Below are 17,153 nucleotides of genomic sequence, written 5' to 3'. Positions count from 1 at the left end.
CTGAGATTACCAATTACCGAAAGGTGAACGGGCCGAGGAGGCGGACCTGTCATGTGCCGGACCACGTTCCCTCCCTCCTTTCCATCCAACTCCAACTTCTCTCAGACACCTGGCTCCTGGTCGCTCTATATTTAGGGATGCGACCAATGGACAAGAAGGTATCGTTGTCCGGATACCTCTACAGTTGGCCTCAGCACTTTCTGCGCAGAAGAAGACCACCCACCCACCAGCCCATACACACACACACACACACACACACACACACACACACACACACACACACATGGACGATACCCAACCCTGAAGAAATACCATCCATTCCTCACCCGGACACACACTGGGATGAGTTGGCAAACCGCAGGTCGGGAGGAACCCTGCGCACCTTGAACGGGATTAATCCAAACATCTGCCATCAATTCTCCTTCCACAAGGATTCCCAGAATCTGGTGAGTGCAAAAACACAACTCCTCTCCCTACTAGTCACGGTTACTTCATAGCTCATGTTACCTTGTGGTACAACTTCTAACCCCCAAATTCTTACTGGTGACACAATGTACAGCTATATGATTTCATATGAAATAACATATATAAATTAGCCTTTATTCACAAAGAATTGTGCTTAACAGTGATGCAAATGTCTTGATTTTAATTATTTAATTATAGCGAAAAGTTAGTATAATAAAATACGAATTAAATTGCAAATTTTCAGAAAGGTCCAGAAAAAATGAAAAATTTAAACAAAAACTTGTCCAGGGCTAGACTTCTGTTATTGACTGAAATTACACACCTTCACCGAAGTCACCAAATACAGAAGAAGGCATTTTAGTGACCGATCAATTAATCGGCTTAATTAATTTATGGGCGGAACCAAAAATAAGTTCACGCTTTATAAAGGGTGTTTCCAGACTCGTTTCTGAACCTTGCTAGGAAAATGAAAGTTCTTCTTTTATGAAGGAATCCTGAAGTGCGGGGCATGTTTGGGGAATTCGCTGACTGCCCAAGCGAGCTGCTGCTGGAGCTTTTTATAGGCTTTCTCGTTCGGGAATATCTGTCTGTGTAACCAGAGCTAGGGGGGCTGGAGAAGAGGCCGGTTGTGATTTCACAGCAGACTTCCTCGTCCGGTGGCAAAACCAACTGCCCCACGCTAAACCTTGTGGAGATGCTTCAAACAGCAGACAAAGTCAGTCATCGTGTGGTTATTTCTGAGGGTTGCCGGGCAACAAGCACATCGGGTGGCAGAAGTATAGCTAAGGCATATTAATTTGATATTCACACCTTAACAGGTGAAAAAAGCCATGTATTTTCCAGTAATGTTCAATAAACCTGACATCCTTAATTTTGTCATGTAACACAGAAGCTGAATGAATAATATGTTTTAATTTGGGATACATTTATTCATTTAGCTGATGCCTTTTCTCCAAAGCAACTTATCATGTTAAGGTCACAATTACCACAAGCCCTATAATTATTTACCCATTTATACAGCTGGATAATTTTTTTATCGGAACAATTTAGGATAGGTATGTTGCTCGATAGTCCTGCAGGCGGAAAGGGGGATTGAACCTGCAATATTTCTGTCCCCCGGCACCAGCTTTAACCACTACGCTACCAGCTGGGTTGAACTTCCTTATAAAAATAAAAGCTGGAAATTGACGCATCCTATAGGCGGACCCTTTCTCTCAGCACATGTCAAAATTCCCTCCAATTTTAATTCATAATTTTGGTGCTCACTCAAAGTATTATGGTTTGTCCCCGCTAATGTCATTCAGCGATGTGTGAATCAGCCAATCAGCAGTCCACGAGCTCTCCGTTGGTGTCCAAAGAAAGTAACCAGTTGTTTTGATTGGCCTTTTGAACTTGCAGTGGCCAGTATACACCACTAGGGGACAGTGTAGACAACCCAACTGTGTAACTCAGCTCTGCAGGAATTGCTAGAGGGGCGATTATTTGTTGTTATGCTGACAAAATGGAATTATAAGATGTTGGTCCTGTTTAGAGCAAGTGGTGGACCCAGCTCTTTATGTTCATGTTCTTCTGTGTAGCGCCCAGGTATGTCCCTGTCGGGATCCAGCGCTGTGAAGAAGGCCACCAGACTCATCACAGACTTCTCCAACATCACGCAAGATGGTATGACATCACGGTCTTCTCCTCTGGTCTTTGTCACAAGCACGGAATCGCACGCACGCACAAACACGCTGCTATGTCTGGATTCCGACCTTCCTCCGTGAGATTTCACATTCCCGAGTGGTTACCCAGAGCTTTCGAGCTGAACAGGAAGGGTAAATGCTCCCGGAGGCTCGAACTCACAACCAGATGCAATCCAGTGCCCAGCATGCATTTCTCTTTCCCCATCATCTTCCCCATCTGGCCTCCACTGCTCTACACATTAACCATAATTAATAATCTTGATTGTTGGTGGTGCTAATTGTGAGGGGTGTGGAGTATGAGTCTCAGTTGCTTATCCAGCTGGCATACGGCAGTGGGATCAAGTAACACTTTGAAGTAAGGTAAAGTACTATATCGCTGATGTCCTGAGACAGGTATTCAGCCTGTCTGATTTTAGAAAACGCCTGGGTGTTCAAATAATTCCAACATAATATACTTTCTGGTCTGAAATCCACACTGTGACTCACTGTCTTGCCCTCAGTTTGGAAAACCTAGTTCCAGTGAGTAAGGGAGAAGGGGAGGGTTGCTTTTCTTGACTTGGCAGTTTGTTGGTACTGTGCGGTAATCCGCTGCATGTGTTATACTTAGAATAATTTTCCAAATGTTCTCACTTTCTGCAATATCATATCTGCTCCTCATTCACCCATGTGTGTCCTTGGAACAGCGAACACAAAAGAAGACTCATATCGTGGTTTAGTAGTCAATATTCCTGACGACATCATCTGCACTGGAAACGTGTTGCACCTTCTCAAAGCCCCCTGGGTTCTCTAGATGTCGTTTGACCTATTGCCCAGTCTATGGATGGGTCTATGCTGACATGGTTGCAGTAGGTAAATGCAATGGTGAGAAAATGGATTTCCATCTGCTGCTAATCCCTCACAGCTCAGCACTTGACCATATTGGCAGGAACTCTACTGAAGTTTTCTCTTTCATGTCATCTGATCCCACTTCTGACACCATCCTGTATTGTTGTTCTGGGCTTGATATAAATACACAAACACTACTTCAAAGGGAATTGTTATATTTTATAATGGAGGCTTCAATAACTGCTACACAATGAGGCCACCTTACAAGCGCTCTCTCTTTATACCCTGCACATGTGCCAACCAACATCGACATATTGTGTATGTTAATTATGCGTATATCTAACAAATAGCCCATTCGTTATTATATGTTGCTACATCGAGCGCAACGGATTCTTGGCATTTCCTCATCTCAGCGTCTTCATTCTTCTGATGGTCCTGTTCCCCTCCAGGCTTTGATCTAGAAAGTGTGGTGGACTCTCCTATAAAGGATCTTGCCTGTGGAGTCCTGTTTACATCAGAATGGAACAGCTTCATTGTGATGTCATGCTCAACTTAACGCGTTTCCAATATGGCTTGTCAGTATTCAGTAGCGTGACTGCAGCAGAAATGAGCTCATCCAGTGTGACAGTACTCGGTAAGAAATTTGCTATGTTTATGACCTTTTAACTTCAGTGCCCCAATACAAGTCCCAGGAGGAATCATGTCATAGTGTCCTTGAGTAAGGGACATGCACTGAATTTTTCCCGGAAAAATCCGACTTTTGATTTAAAAAAAACTGTCTGGGATGCAAGAAAAGCCACTAAACAGCAGCGATACATTTTCCTGAAACCGTGATGTTGAGCTGCTACTGGGGGAAGTTAATCTCTCATCTAAAACAGCCAGTCTAAAGAGCCTTTCGTGGCAATAAAAAGTGCTTGTGAAGGAAACTGTGGTCTAAAATATTGCACACAAAAGCAAATGAATTATATTTTTGTCTTACCAACAAAAGGAGACAATATTCTTTATTAGCCTTCTTTAAAATTGCTTGTGGAAAATTGCATGTGGATTCAGGCACGGCGACGTTTGCGAGATGAATATAAATAACATTCACGGAATTAGATCATGCTCCGAGACGTCATTCTGGAGATCGGAGTTTTTTTTCGAAGTGCAGCAATTATGCGAGTCGTCAAGATGTTGCATGAGTCATTATGAGAAACACAGAAACCCACAGTGTGCTCCGTTTTACAGTGCATGTGCTCCGCTAGACATTTCTATCATTAATTCATTTATCTGACACCTGTCTCCAAGGAAACTGGCACTGTTAGGGTTCTACACTAAGCTACTTGCACTGATTTACCCATTTTTACAGCAAAGTCATTTTTACTGTATCACTTCAGAGTAAGTACCTTGATCAAAGGTAAAACAGCAGGAGGCGAGAGCTGAACTCAGTGTATTCAGCTGCAAGGTGGCAGCTTTAACCACAACGCCACCCGCTGTCCCCAGAGACCTGCACCCTCTTCATTATTATGAACACAAATTTTGCTTGGCCCCCCTTTCTTTAGTCCAACAATTTCTCTATGATATTTAGTCCAGTCCTACGATTAATGAAATAAATGACCCCCTTGGGTACCAGTTAATGTGAGTGACATATATACAGCAGTCCATTGAATCACGGGCTCCCATAGATGTCCTGTAGATCTCAGCCAACAGATGAAACTGTCTACTCCTGTGATGGAGTCGTGACTTGCAGCGGAAAGGATTCTGCCCCGCTTTGGTTTCCTGACTGATGCAGCATATACCCATGCAGTTGATGGACAGTAAGTCAAAGCTCTGGACTTCTGATCTCAAAAAAAAAGGAACCCTCAAGTGCTGCTGCCGCACCCTAGAGCAAGGCACGTAACCCGGACTGCCCTCATGGATCTTTAGGTGTGCAAAATTTCGAGCTGTGAACGTGGGGCAAATAAGAGCCTGCTGATGGACATAGCGTATCCAGCTCCAGCAACACTTCACATAACCAGGATTTGAAGTATGGCTGGGTTCTGAAATCACGGGCAGCAGGTATGTAGCCTCCTGGCTCGTGATCGTCAACTTGCTCTTCCTGCTGCAGTACCCTTGACCAAGGTACTTACCGTGAATTGTTCCGGCAAAAACCGTTCAGCTTTATAAATGTATAAATCATTGTACGCAGCTTGACGTATGAATCTAACATTGTACGTGACACTGGAGAGAAGTATCAGCAAAATGAAAAAGCGGTAATAAATAATAAAACTGTGACAGACCTGCTCAGATACGGATCAGCTGATTTTTCACAGAGCAGGTCTGGGGTTCGAGTCCTGGTTGGGGTGCCTTGCGGCGGACTGGCATCCTGTCCGGGGTGTGTCCCCTCCCACTTCGGCCTTGAGCCCTGTGTTGCAGAGTTGGGCTCCGGTTCGCCGTGACCCCGCTCGGGACAAGCAATTGTAGACATTGTGTGTGTGATTTTCCACAGTGAGATGTGCTTTTAGCATTTTACTAACAGAAAGTCTGGGGGCGGCGGAGCATAATCACCATAAGTTTGCGGGGCAGGGGGAACTGTCAAAGTCATGTAGGGTTTCACAGCTCACGGCGCTCCCTAGGGAATCGCAGTTGCTCCTCCAGATTTGTGGTCGAAGTGTTACAAACAGCCATCAGCTGGTGGGAATTTGAGTTGAGCCTCTGCTACAGACGGCAGAGCATACTGCGGGAACATACTGTAATGCAGCTCTGTGAACGAACTGGCGGTACCGGAGCCTTCAGCCCTCCAAGCCTCCAGTCTCAGGGTAGATCGAGCCAAGGCCTCCTTGTTGCGGGGGCTGAGGCGTCAACTGTGATTTACACTTTACAACCAGGCGCAATCGCTACGCCTCCCTTTCCCCGAGCCGGACGTGGGCTAGCTTTCGCTTTACGAGGGAATATCGAACCAGGCGAGATGAGGAGATGTTTTATGGTAAGTGATTCCGGATCAGGCCCCAACCATCCTGTAAAACCAGCCAGGTCTTTTAATTGTAAATGAAAGAAAAACATGTATGTTGCCCAGAACTGGCTGGCTTTACGAGGCTTTGTGAACATCAGGAACTCACCTTGTATTCTTACCGTGCACCACACTACTACCACTGAAGACTGCAGCAATGACCATGTCTACGACTGGCAAGTGCCCACACAGAGCTTCAAACAACTATGTATGACTCTATCACACCGCGGTTGAGTAACGCTCAAGAGATCGTAGTTTTTGATCCTTTTCTCCAACTGTCCTTCTCAAGCAGACCCTGAAGAGGCAAACCCTGAGGCTGCAGAGCTTGACCTGGGGACGAAAATCAAAGCTCCCAAAGAGGTGATGCTGGAGGAGCTGTCGCTGTTGAAGAACAAGGGCTCCAGGATGTTCAAGATGAGGCAGCAACGGGTGGAGAGGTTCATCTACGAGAACAACCCTGAGAAGCTTGGAGAGCAGCCCGTGGTGAGGGTTTCACTAGATGGGCTGTTTTCTCTCCAAACACTTCAACAAATGTCTTCCCTCCACTTAGTGAGTAGGCAGTACAGTGGTTAAGGAACTGGATATAGGATGAGGTGGTTGTAGGTCCTCAGCGAGAACATTGCATAGTTATCCTTGAGGAAGATAACCAGAACTGCTTCTGAAAGTGTTAATCTGAGTGGGATAATAAAGAACCACTTCTGCGGAGAGCACTGAGGATATCGTGGTCCATATGGCCCTGAGACCAAGAGCAACACATCATTTCAACAATTATTTTCATTCTTCTGCTTTTTTTAATTGTCGGCTTTGCTTTTTTCTTCACCAGCAGATCTCCAACAATCTGATGTCCCCTCTTCTTGGGGGAATGGAGAACGTCCGACCTGAACCGGTCAGCACAAACAAGGCGGAAACAGAAGTCAAGGAAGATGCAGGTGGGCTATATATGGCTTGGAGATATTTTGTAGGAAAATGACCATAAAATGACTTTGGATACTTTTGGACATACCAGTGGTCTTACTGTCCGGTGCTTTTCAAAGTAATTGTATTGTGCATCTTTGGCTTAAAGGTCATTTCTTTTTGTTCACAAGGACCGAATCTGGATTTTTCAACACGAGACCAGAACCACCGTATGGTCTCCTTCTCAGTTAAAGTTTGGCTCGTGTTGCGTTCAGTTCCAACCTCCGTAAATATGATAAATTATTATAAATATGATAACTAATGTTACCTACTGAAGGAATTGTGTACATATTGATGGGATCCAGTAATACATTATCATATACCGATATACATTTTGGGGCTCAAACGAGTAAAATTTTTTACAGTTGAAACCGATGGTGTCGATTTATGGGAATTCACCTTTTGAAGGATTTTTCGGGAACAAATGACCTTTGTAAAGTGGGAGGAGTCGATATATTTTCATGAGGTGTTGTCATGGCTTCTCGTTTTATGGGATGACTTTAGATGAGGGAAGGGCGTAGTGCCATTGATGACTGCAGCCACTTCTATGAATGACCTGCAGTGATGCACCACAGATGTGTAGGCAGTGGAAGTTTCATCTCCTCGTCACCCGTCCTCTGCCATCTATCCACAGACTTCCTTAGGCTGATTCACAAACGCAACTCTGCCACCTCACCATGCATCTCCCACAGCAGGTGAGCAAGACGGCGGCGGCGCCTTGGAGGAGAAGCATGTGAAAACGTACGTGTCACCATGGGAACGGGCCATGCGGGGCGACGAGGAGCTGCTGGCCACCATGAAGCCAAGGATGCCTGGGCCGCACGTGCACCGCGATCCGCCCCCGCTCAAGAGCTTCAACAGGTACGCAGATCCGTCGCCATGGTGATGGCCTCCGGGCCCCACCCCCTCCAGCTGTGATTCCCCGATTGGTCATCTTGAAAGTGTCGATGGAATCACATTAAATAAAATATGTGGAATCAGCTTTTTGAGCCCTTCTGCAGGCCTGGGCTTTTTACTGCGGCTGAATCACTGAGCAGCATTTCAGGTTATTGCTACTTACTGGAAAAGGTACGAGACGGCGAGATGGCGGGAACCATACTTTCGAGCTCCTATTCAGAACTCCTTTGATCATACATAATGGCCATTTTTTCGCTTTGCTGGAAAAGGGTTGATCACCGCTATCATGTGCGTTTAGCAGGCGGTGTCCAGAACAGGGCAAAGCAGCGTGGGGAGCTCAAAATGTGAAGGCTGCGGGGGGGAGTTGGGCTTTGCTCACCTTGCTGCAGCACCATTTCCTGTCCCCTTGCTGTGCCCCCCCCAGGACAGCCCAGCCATTCGGAGACGCTGAGAAGACCTCGACCTTCACGGAGCTCCAGCCGCCAGCCTTAGCTCCGCCCAAGCAGCCGGAGGTGTTGGCGGCAGTCCGCGACATCAGCCTGCGCCCGTCCTTCAACCGCACTCCTGTCGGCTGGGTGTGCGGCACGGAGCCCGGCCGCATCCATGTCGACACGGACATCGGCGCCTTGGACACGCGGGAAGAGGACCTCTAAGGAACTGTCCTCCTCCCTCTAGTTGCCTCCTTCCACACACGCACACACACACACACACGCACACACAGAGGACGCGCCAGATTGCAAGCGTGCGCCGACCCAACACCGGGACCTCGATCGCCGCAAACGGTTAAAACCCCACCGACAGTGGAGCCCATGCACTCGTGACTCGACACCGAGGAGTCCATCACCTCCACCTCCTCGCAAGTCACCATCCACACTGAGAAACTTGATAATCATCGCTTAGTCAGTCAGCTAGCTTTCAAGAAACACATTTCGTGGCCTTCGACAAACATGACGTCATAATTAAATTCATTATTTACACATTCGCCGCCGGCGCACGAACGTCCTCCTTCGGCGGGACGGTCCGTTTCATACGAGCGGAGCGTAAAAATGGACGTTCGCAGGTGAAAGCTCTGATGAACGTGCAGTAACGTGATTGTGCAGTCCCCCGAATCCTGTACCTGGAGGTCTTACATGAGGATGTTCCCACTGACCGGTCTCACGCGTGGTTCGCACGTCATACAACCAAAAGTCTTGCGTCTGCAGAAAACCGCTGCTTGAGGAACGCCGGAACCGACGCGCACGGCGGCGTCCAGCTCGCAACGGAACCCAATGACCAAACTGACATCGTCCACCTCCACAGCTAGGGGGCGTAACAGCGAAAATGCACGTAATTAACGAAGCCTGTAAGAACGGACTGAGATTGTAATGTCAGCGGCGGTAAATAAACGTGGCCACTTGTGTTTTCTTCCCTCTCGGTCCGTGTCAGTCCTTATTTTGCTAGAGCGTCACGCTGGAGCGTCTCGGTGCCCCTACTTTCAAGCTTCGACTCACCAATGTATCAATATTTTCAAAAAAAAGTTTTGGCTTCTGTTGTCTCTTTTAAAACTTATATCAGTAGTTTATATTTAATGTTCACGGTTTCTGCTAGAGTCGAAGAAATGTGTTAAAAACAAGAGCAAAACGAGATTTGCATGGAACCGGGCAGCAGGTGGCGTATTGGTTAGAGCCATCGCCTTATAAAACAAAGTACCTGGCTGCGAATCCTCGCAGTAGGAGTAGCCTTGATCGAGGTACTTACCCTCAACTGATAGAGTAAAACTTACCCTGCTGTATATATGGGTAAATTATTGCAAGCAGCTTAGTGTAAAAGACAGTGTAAGTCACCCTGCAGAAGAGGTATGCAAATAAATAAAAAAATGGATGTAAATGCACTGTACACCCGAATTTTCAGAAATCACAGCACAGTTAATGTTCATCAACATGTCTAAGGGACAATATTGTACGAGACAATAACTAACCCCGCAGCTAATTTAATGACATCATGTATCAGAGAACCAATGTTCTGGGGTTTCATGTTTCTAATTTTAGCAAATATGACGTTTCTGGCACAATCTTCGCCCCACAACCGCAGTGTGTGTTCCGCCTGCGTGCGTGAGAGCGTGAGCAGGAGTGTGCGGGGTCTGCGCGTGCGTGTATGTGTGTGCGAGCATGTGAGCGTGCACGTGAGAGCGCGTGTCTCACTGCGGCCCTCGGAGAGTGTGTGTGGCCGCAGGCGAGGGGGGGGGGGTTCTCAGCTCTATCACGTGACCCCCTCCCCCCCTCGACCGCACCATGGTACTGCAGCCCGAGCGGTGGGAAGCAGAGGCCGGACTCCATCAATCAGCCCCGACCCCTGTGCCACTGCGTTTCCACACACACGGCACTGCGCCACCCTGCTCCCCGCTCGCCGCACACACAAAGGCTGCTCAAAAACACACTGCTTTCATTTTTCCAGAAGAGTATATGATAAAATTATGCAAACAAAGCAGTTCCGGCACTAGTCCTACGTATTGCTCTTGTCTTATGAGTTTTTGCTCTGTTGGGATTTTAATCAGACTAGAAAGAGACTGAATGAATGGATGAGTGGATGAATGGATGAGATCTTCATTAATGCGGAAGAAAACTGGATGTAGCTACACCAGTACGCATACAGACATTGGAATCGCACTGCAAGGAAATAATCACCCTGAGGAAAGTACATAAGAATAAACAAATAGGTGCAAAGAAACAAGGTGAAATTGAAAAAGAGATAAAAGTATTAGGGAAAGTGTCACTTTGGATTTGGGGGGGTATCTAAGAGATAAGTAAATGACGAATGAACATAATGATGTTAACTCACTAATACGTTACTACATTTACCCCTCTGTCTATCGTCAGGAGATGAAAAACCCAATTTGGCGTCACGAAGGAAATTCGGTTAGTGTAGGAAAAGGTGTGAAGGGTGGAACAAGAGAGTGTGTCCATTCACTAGGTAGGTGTGGAATTCAACGGTTGTTTCAAGTAGCTCAGGTTTGACATCTCAAGCCCTAACCCTAACTCACTCAGTAACCCTAAACTGATCATCACCCTTGACCCTAACTCAAACCTTAACCCTAACTCACTCAGTAACCCTAATATGATTTTCACCTTTGACCCTAATTTAAATCCTAACTCACTCAATAACCCTAATCTGATCATCACCCTTGACCCCAACTCAAATCCTAACCCTAACTCACTCAGTAACCCTAAACTGATCATCACCCTTGACCCAAACTCAAACCCTAACTCACTCAGTATCCCTAATCTGATCATCACCCTTGACCCAAACTCAAACCCTAACCCTAACTCACTCAGTAACCCTAATATGATTTTCACCTTTGACCCTAATTTAAATCCTAACTCACTCAATAACCCTAATCTGATCATCACCCTTGACCCCAACTCAAATCCTTACCTGATCATGAACCATAACCGATCACTAACTCTAACCCCAACCCTAACTCAATCACTAACATAACTGTAATACAATCACTCACCCTAACCCTAACCCTGACCATAACATTTACTTCTGTAACCCTTCCATAACCTTTACTGTGGTCATTACCGCAATCTTTGTTGGGCCAAAGGAGAAATTCACAGCCCTCCAGATCAGTAAAATTTTCTTTCGCATAGAGAAGGGAAGACTGACTGATCTTCCGGAAGGTTCCCAGTGAAACTGGCCAGCAAGTGTTGCAAAGATTTATATGGTGCGATCAGCCAACTTGTGGGCCTCTGAGCTCTGTCCTTGTACCTTAGAGCGAACTGAGCAGAAGACCTGTCCGGAGTCAGCGGCAGAGACGTCTCTTTAATATTCAACGTGCCACGAGAGGAATAATATGACCTCATTAACTGAAGATAGAAGTACTCGCAGGAAAACGACCGCGCTGAACTGAAAGTACCCTGCTATAAGTAACACAGAAAGGACGATTAACCTGAACGCCATCTATTCATTTACCGCGATTTCACACTGCTACTTTAATGTCCACATTGCAGGGCCTGCATTTCATTACAGCACATTAATATTCGATAACAGGCGCCAAGTTCAGACACGGTCATTGCAGATCCATTTGGCCCGGGGTTACTGTAAAGGTTACTTGAAAGCCTCAGAAGGTCTGCACATGCATGTATCCATGGAGCTCGGTGTGGTAACTACTGTGGTAACGATTTACACTGTAGGGAGGGATTTCCAGCGCTGCTGGACACGGGACCGATAGGGGGCAGCACCTCGCAGGGTTTGCATTGGATTGCAGTTCGAATTCATACTGAAGCGAAGGAAAAATAAAAATTAATAATGAGAAAAATGTTTAAAAAAAACCCACAACGTTATAAAGTATCGCGATAAGTGCGTGTCTCCGCGGCTCCGCTGGGGGGCGCTGCTGCGGGTTCGCGGTTTTGCGGATGAGCTTCCAGTGCGCGATCAGCCCTCAGACGGGGCAGCACAGTGGAGCGGGCTGGACGCGGGAGGTGAGTGCGCGCTCTTGGCCTTGCGGTGCAGCGCTACTGTGGTAAAACAAGGTACAGTGTGGCTTTTGGAAGGAATGTTGCGACTCGGGCGCTTTGCCGTGTGTGTTTGTTTGTGTGCCTGCGGGGGGCGGGGTGGGGGGTCTGACAGACTGAGCCGTGCAGGTCACACACACACAGGATGCAGGGATGCTGGCATGGGCTCACGCGCTCTTCTCCGTCCGTGGTGGATCACCACCGTTGCACGAGCCGATCGTCTTCCCGCTGCTCATCAGCGCGTCGGTTGTGCCTTTCTTCTCGTGCTCTTGTGTGTGTGTGTGTGTGTGTGTGTGTGTACCGGGGGGGTGATCGGGTGTTTTGTCTGCGGTACACGTGACCGTGGAACGAACCGCGCGCGCGGATGCGCGCCTCTGCGTCGGCGCGCGCGAAACGCCACCTTCACGTCTCTTCGGCGGTGACAAACGTTCCGGCGCACGCGGTCGCTCTCCGCACGGGAGGAGGTGGGGGGCGCGCGCTTCGGACCCGTGCGGCCGCGTCTCGGGTGACGTCAGGCCGCCGAGCGAAAGCGATCGCGTCGCGGAGCGTGTCCGCGCGCGCGCGGCACGTGCGGTGCGGTCCCGACAACTCGGGGCGATTTCAAAGCGTGACACTGCGAGCTGCATGCGCGCGGCGATGCCGTTCCTGCTGGTGCGCAGCTCGTGGCAGCGCGCGAGCGCGGACCCCCGCAGCCCGCCGGACCCGATCACTGCGGACCATCGGTCTCCTCCTGGCTCCTGCTGCGAAACAAAGGGAGTCCAGTGTGTGATTCCTGGTGCTCCGCCTGTGTCATAGCGAAAGGGGGGAGGGAAAGCATGGAACAGAGTCAAGTTCTTTCTGAAGCTCAGGATCTGTTGTCTTTTTTCACTCTCATTCATCCATCCATCCATCCATCCATCCAGTGCAGGCTTGTCGGGGTCTGGTGCCTAAACCGGAAGCCCAGGATGTGCGGCAGGGTACACCCCGGGCAGGCGGTTTAGAGTCACCAGTTCGCTCGGAACATGTCTTTGGACTGTGGGAGGAAACCAGAGCACTGGGAGGAAACCCATGCAAACGTGGAGAATGAGCAAACTCCACCCAGAGGAGAAGAGATCGAACCCACAGGCCAGGAATGGTGAAGCACCTGCTGTGCCACCCTCTATTTATACGTCCTATTTAAAATAAGAGTATGTAGTTAAGGCACTGTGACAGCTTGTCACCAGGTGCTTCAAACTGGCTGACAGGCTGCGGTCTCAAACCTGCTGATCTCCCAAGGCAACAGCTGCCACCGCACAGCGATATTGAGATGTGGGGTCGCAAATTTGGTCACCTTTCGTTGGAGTTCTTTTTGTTTTTTTGTTTTTTTTTTTTTTTTTTTGCACGCGCTGGTTCTTACGCAACGTGATTGTAAAGCTATTTTAAGACAGCTGGCACGTCAGTCAGAATTTTAACAGCGGATTTTGCCCCGGGGGGGGGGGTGGGGTTCCTCTTGGTTCCGAGGTTAAGGCTCGTACCCGGCCACACTCGCGATGCGACCGAGGGATATAAAGTTTACATCGTTTGCCTCGGTGTGGTTCCTACCTTATATCTCCATCTGTCATGGTTACCACATCTATCCGTCACCGTCCCTTAAGTTTACCGGATCCCTCGATCTCCGTCCCTCATGGTTACTTGTTAGCTTCCACGGTTACCAGTGTGAAACAGAGAGCAGGAGTGTCTGCTTTCCTGTCCTTCTCATTTTGGAAGGCTCTGACTGCTGAAGAAACATCACAAAGGCTCCTTGAAATGGATCTAAGGCAGAAAGACCTGCAGAGAGAGGTACCAGGTGATAGCAGCCAAGGGCGGATCTGCTGGAGGTGGTGGGTTTGACATTTAGATGCTGGAAAAGCATAACTAGTCCGCTGTTAATCTCATGAGGTGGAATGGAATCCACTCAAACAGCAGGATTTTTTTGTGGACTTCGGAAAGCACGGAGATTATGGAGACGGCGCTGAAGCTAAGCCAACATCCTGCCTCTTCTGAGGTTGGTCGGAGCAGTTTCGAAATGCTGGAATGCAAACGTTCACGTTGTTATGTGTGGGCTGGATCACCTGTGGATTCAGCACCGGTTTGTCTTCCGTCACCAATTTGCCCGCTTCCATCTCGTCTTTGTCTGAGATTGAAACTCGGTGGCCCTCAAAGGAAGATCTAATGTGGAGAAAACGATGAGGTCAGTCCACCACAAAGTCTTAAGAATGTGTCCTTTCCGTCCTGACCTCCATCACGCTCCTCTAAAAAAGGAGCAGTACCTTGAGATTCTTGTACTTTGTCATCATGAGGAAGGATTTAAGTGGTAGCATCAGCTGAGGCTCGATCATTGAGCCAGAGCTTTTGAGAGCTAATTGACCCACTAGATATGACGATATTCTGCCTCGGTGCCCCTGGTTGGTTACGGGGAGCCTATGAGCACAGTTTTCTTGGTCTTGGTCTCTACACATAAGCAAGTTATAGGAGAAAAGTGTTTGGTCTTGTCCCCTTGTGAGGGACCAAAATGAGAGAAGGAAAGAAGGCGTGAGGAGCTGGGTCTACACTAGACTCCCATCCTTGATAGCCGAGCGAGGGCTGAGACCCCTCCAAAGGTGCCAGAAGTGGATCGGTTTTTCCACTGGGGATTCAGAGGGACCCTGAAAAATGGGAAAGATCCATTAGTAGACTTTTTTTAGGTTGGGGTTGGCAGCCAGACTCCTGTGCACCCTGTGGAATCCCCATGGATCATACTCAGGAGATGACCTCTTGACTTTTTTTGTTGATGTTTAGAAGAAATTAATGGATGCTATTAATTTGAAAAAGCCCAGTTGCCAAGACCCCGGAGTGGGACGTCCTGTTCAAGGAAAAAAATTATGCAAACTACACCAACCAGTGCAGGACTCAACATGAACTTTTTGGGTTTAGTTATCCACAGGCCAGATACATTTTATTTGTCCCGTTAGGTTTTCCCCCTGTCCAATTTTGGAATATATCAGGCAGACGAAAATAAGTAAATGTCTGGGTTTAAAATATATTTTAATCGCCACAAACTCAACACAAACATTAATTGTTCATCAATTACATTTTTACCTTAAATACAATTTTAATGCAGAAATAAATTTCACAGAGAACAGAATTAAATGGTCGATTATAAATGCAAGTGCTGAAATAGGGAATACATGAGTGCCACTAAAAGCAACAAAACAGCAAGGTATTTCTATAGATTTTGGCACTTTCTAGGGAAGGGAAAAAAAATCAGATGACACAATTTGCAGAAAATTTCCTGATTTCCCCCCCCCCCCCCCTTAACTTACTGTGCACCTGTCCACTGGACAGGTACCAGAATGATTCTGAGTGACTGTGAAATTTTAAGCAAATTCCCGGTGCCAGACAGTCAGACAACTGTTAACATCGAGCTCTGCTATACGAACATGCTGGTGACACACTGTACCTTCTGGTCTTCATCATCCAGGGTGAGAGATCAGCCAGATACACCCATCCAAGGAAAAAGTTTCTTATGCTCTGAAGAGCTCATGATGTCCAGATTTGATGTTCTTGTCGTAGCGTCTGACTGATAATTTCACAAAGTTCTAGTTGACTTTATGATATAAAAGGTTTGAGAAGATGAATCACGCTCTTCTCAGAAAGTACTGCCACTCCTTGTTCTCCAAAATCAGGGAAGGTGGTTTGGAGGCACAGATGTCAAATTGGGTCGACTGTGTCAGACCAGCATATGTTTGGGTTGCTTCACCTGATGATCATTTCAAGTTTAAAGGTTTCTGAGGAGTTTCTCACATGGTTGTTCCTATTCCCTTTGAGAAGGTGACTGTCCTTTCAGTTTTCATCTCCACATCTAGAATAGCCCAGCCAGACTCCCAGGGCTCCCTACGTCACACCAGCGGGGAGGATTCCCTGCTTCATTTCCTGAGCAACAACAGACCGTGCCCAACACATCAGCTCTAATCTCCACCAGATGAGATGAAGACGGCAGCAGGCAGGGTGGCCGAGTGTCAGAAACAAGTGCTGTTTAAAACCAGTTGGAAGTTAAAACGATGCAGACAGAACTGATCTCACAGGTCACTCATGGTTGATCAAGTAGATATTTTTTTCCCATGATTCCATGTTGATTTATTCGACACTTTAATTTTATTCACGTTTCTTTGGTTTTCTCTGACTTACAAGCTTAAGTAAATTTTTTTTTCCGTCAGTTACACAACATATTGACCTTTCTCATTTGTCACGGTGATTAAGAAAAATGTTGTGTAAGTTCAAGGGGGGGGGTGGAAAAAAGTTGTGGTTTTAAGTTGTTGAGATTGGGGATGGAGTCCGTTGCGGAAAAACTGAATCAGATTGTTGGTCTTTCGTGAGGCAACATCCTGGTTTGCCTTCCGTGAGATTATCTCACACGCTTCATCTCCTTTTGGCCAAATCACTCAAAAGTTGTCCTAAAAGTCCTTCGGCTGAATTTGTACAGTCGGTTTGTCTGTATGATGTTATGCAGATTGACCAAAGGGTCCAGAAGTCTTTAAATGAACCCACATGCTACCTGTAGTCTACTGCATAACCACATCTTGGTTTCCTTTTCTTTGAACTCTACAATAAATTTGCAGTGACACAGGAAGACATATCTGCTTGGGCATCGGTATGTACCGCGGTTTCACACTCGCTGATGTCATTTGGAATCTGATCGTCATAAAACCATAATGGAACAATTTACTCTGGTTCAAGTTTGATATAAATAGGAAGGGGGAATTTTACCGATGATTTGTAAACCAAGTGTGATGATCGTTTCGGGCCGGAGTCGTTTGCTAGAGGACGGCGCCGTGAAAGTCACGCATCCGTTGTTTATGCCTCAGTTTGTCACATGTCACAAACGCGTTCCAC

The 17,153-nt window shown here is 47.2% G+C and overlaps 2 protein-coding genes across 14 annotated transcripts in view; both read left to right on the top strand.

Annotated features, from left to right (window-relative positions):
* The first annotated feature begins 258 nt into the window (after positions 1 to 258).
* On the top strand, positions 259 to 9,191 carry LOC108934882 (myozenin-1-like). 4 transcript variants are annotated; one of them, XM_018753053.2, is made up of 6 exons: positions 259 to 446; positions 2,043 to 2,127; positions 6,233 to 6,423; positions 6,764 to 6,869; positions 7,587 to 7,755; positions 8,216 to 9,191. In XM_018753053.2, the coding sequence occupies exons 2-6, from the start codon at positions 2,052 to 2,054 to the stop codon at positions 8,442 to 8,444; spliced, it is 771 nt and encodes a 256-aa protein (XP_018608569.1). In that variant the 5' UTR covers positions 259 to 446; positions 2,043 to 2,051; the 3' UTR covers positions 8,445 to 9,191. The 4 variants fall into 4 exon arrangements, with proteins under 4 accessions (XP_018608569.1, XP_018608570.1, XP_018608571.1 ...); XM_018753054.2 differs by having other exon boundaries at positions 6,230 to 6,423; positions 6,767 to 6,869; XM_018753055.2 differs by having other exon boundaries at positions 6,230 to 6,423; positions 7,590 to 7,755.
* Positions 9,192 to 12,142: 2,951 nt separating this feature from the next.
* LOC108934885 (inactive ubiquitin carboxyl-terminal hydrolase 54-like) overlaps positions 12,143 to 17,153 on the top strand; it is a 58,970-nt gene continuing 53,959 nt past the window's right edge. For 8 of the 10 annotated variants that reach the window (XM_018753061.2, XM_018753060.2, XM_018753059.2 and 5 more), the window contains exon 1: positions 12,181 to 12,251. Coding sequence is in view for 1 of the 10 variants with exons in the window: in XM_018753062.2 (XP_018608578.2) it covers positions 12,186 to 12,251 (66 nt within the window). In the remaining 9 variants the exon portion in view is untranslated. Of the gene's footprint in view, positions 12,252 to 12,283; positions 12,303 to 17,153 lie in introns of those variants that run through there. The other 2 variants (XM_018753062.2, XM_018753064.2) reach the window with 2 other exon arrangements.

The sequence above is a fragment of the Scleropages formosus genome, chromosome 3 (assembly GCF_900964775.1).
Source record: "Scleropages formosus chromosome 3, fSclFor1.1, whole genome shotgun sequence".
Classification (NCBI taxonomy): Eukaryota; Metazoa; Chordata; class Actinopteri; order Osteoglossiformes; family Osteoglossidae; genus Scleropages; species Scleropages formosus.
This window is presented reverse-complemented; position numbering and strand designations above follow the sequence as displayed.

Bases quoted from the DNA above. Each gene is read 5' to 3' on its own strand.
- LOC108934882 (XM_018753052.2), top strand. From the start codon at position 2,052: ATGTCCCTGTCGGGATCCAGCGCTGTGAAGAAGGCCACCAGACTCATC. The intron at 2,128-6,229 runs GTATGACATCAC...GTCCTTCTCAAG, and splicing joins CTCCAACATCACGCAAGATG to CAGACCCTGAAGAGGCAAAC. The intron at 7,756-8,215 runs GTACGCAGATCC...TGCCCCCCCCAG, and splicing joins CCGCTCAAGAGCTTCAACAG to GACAGCCCAGCCATTCGGAG.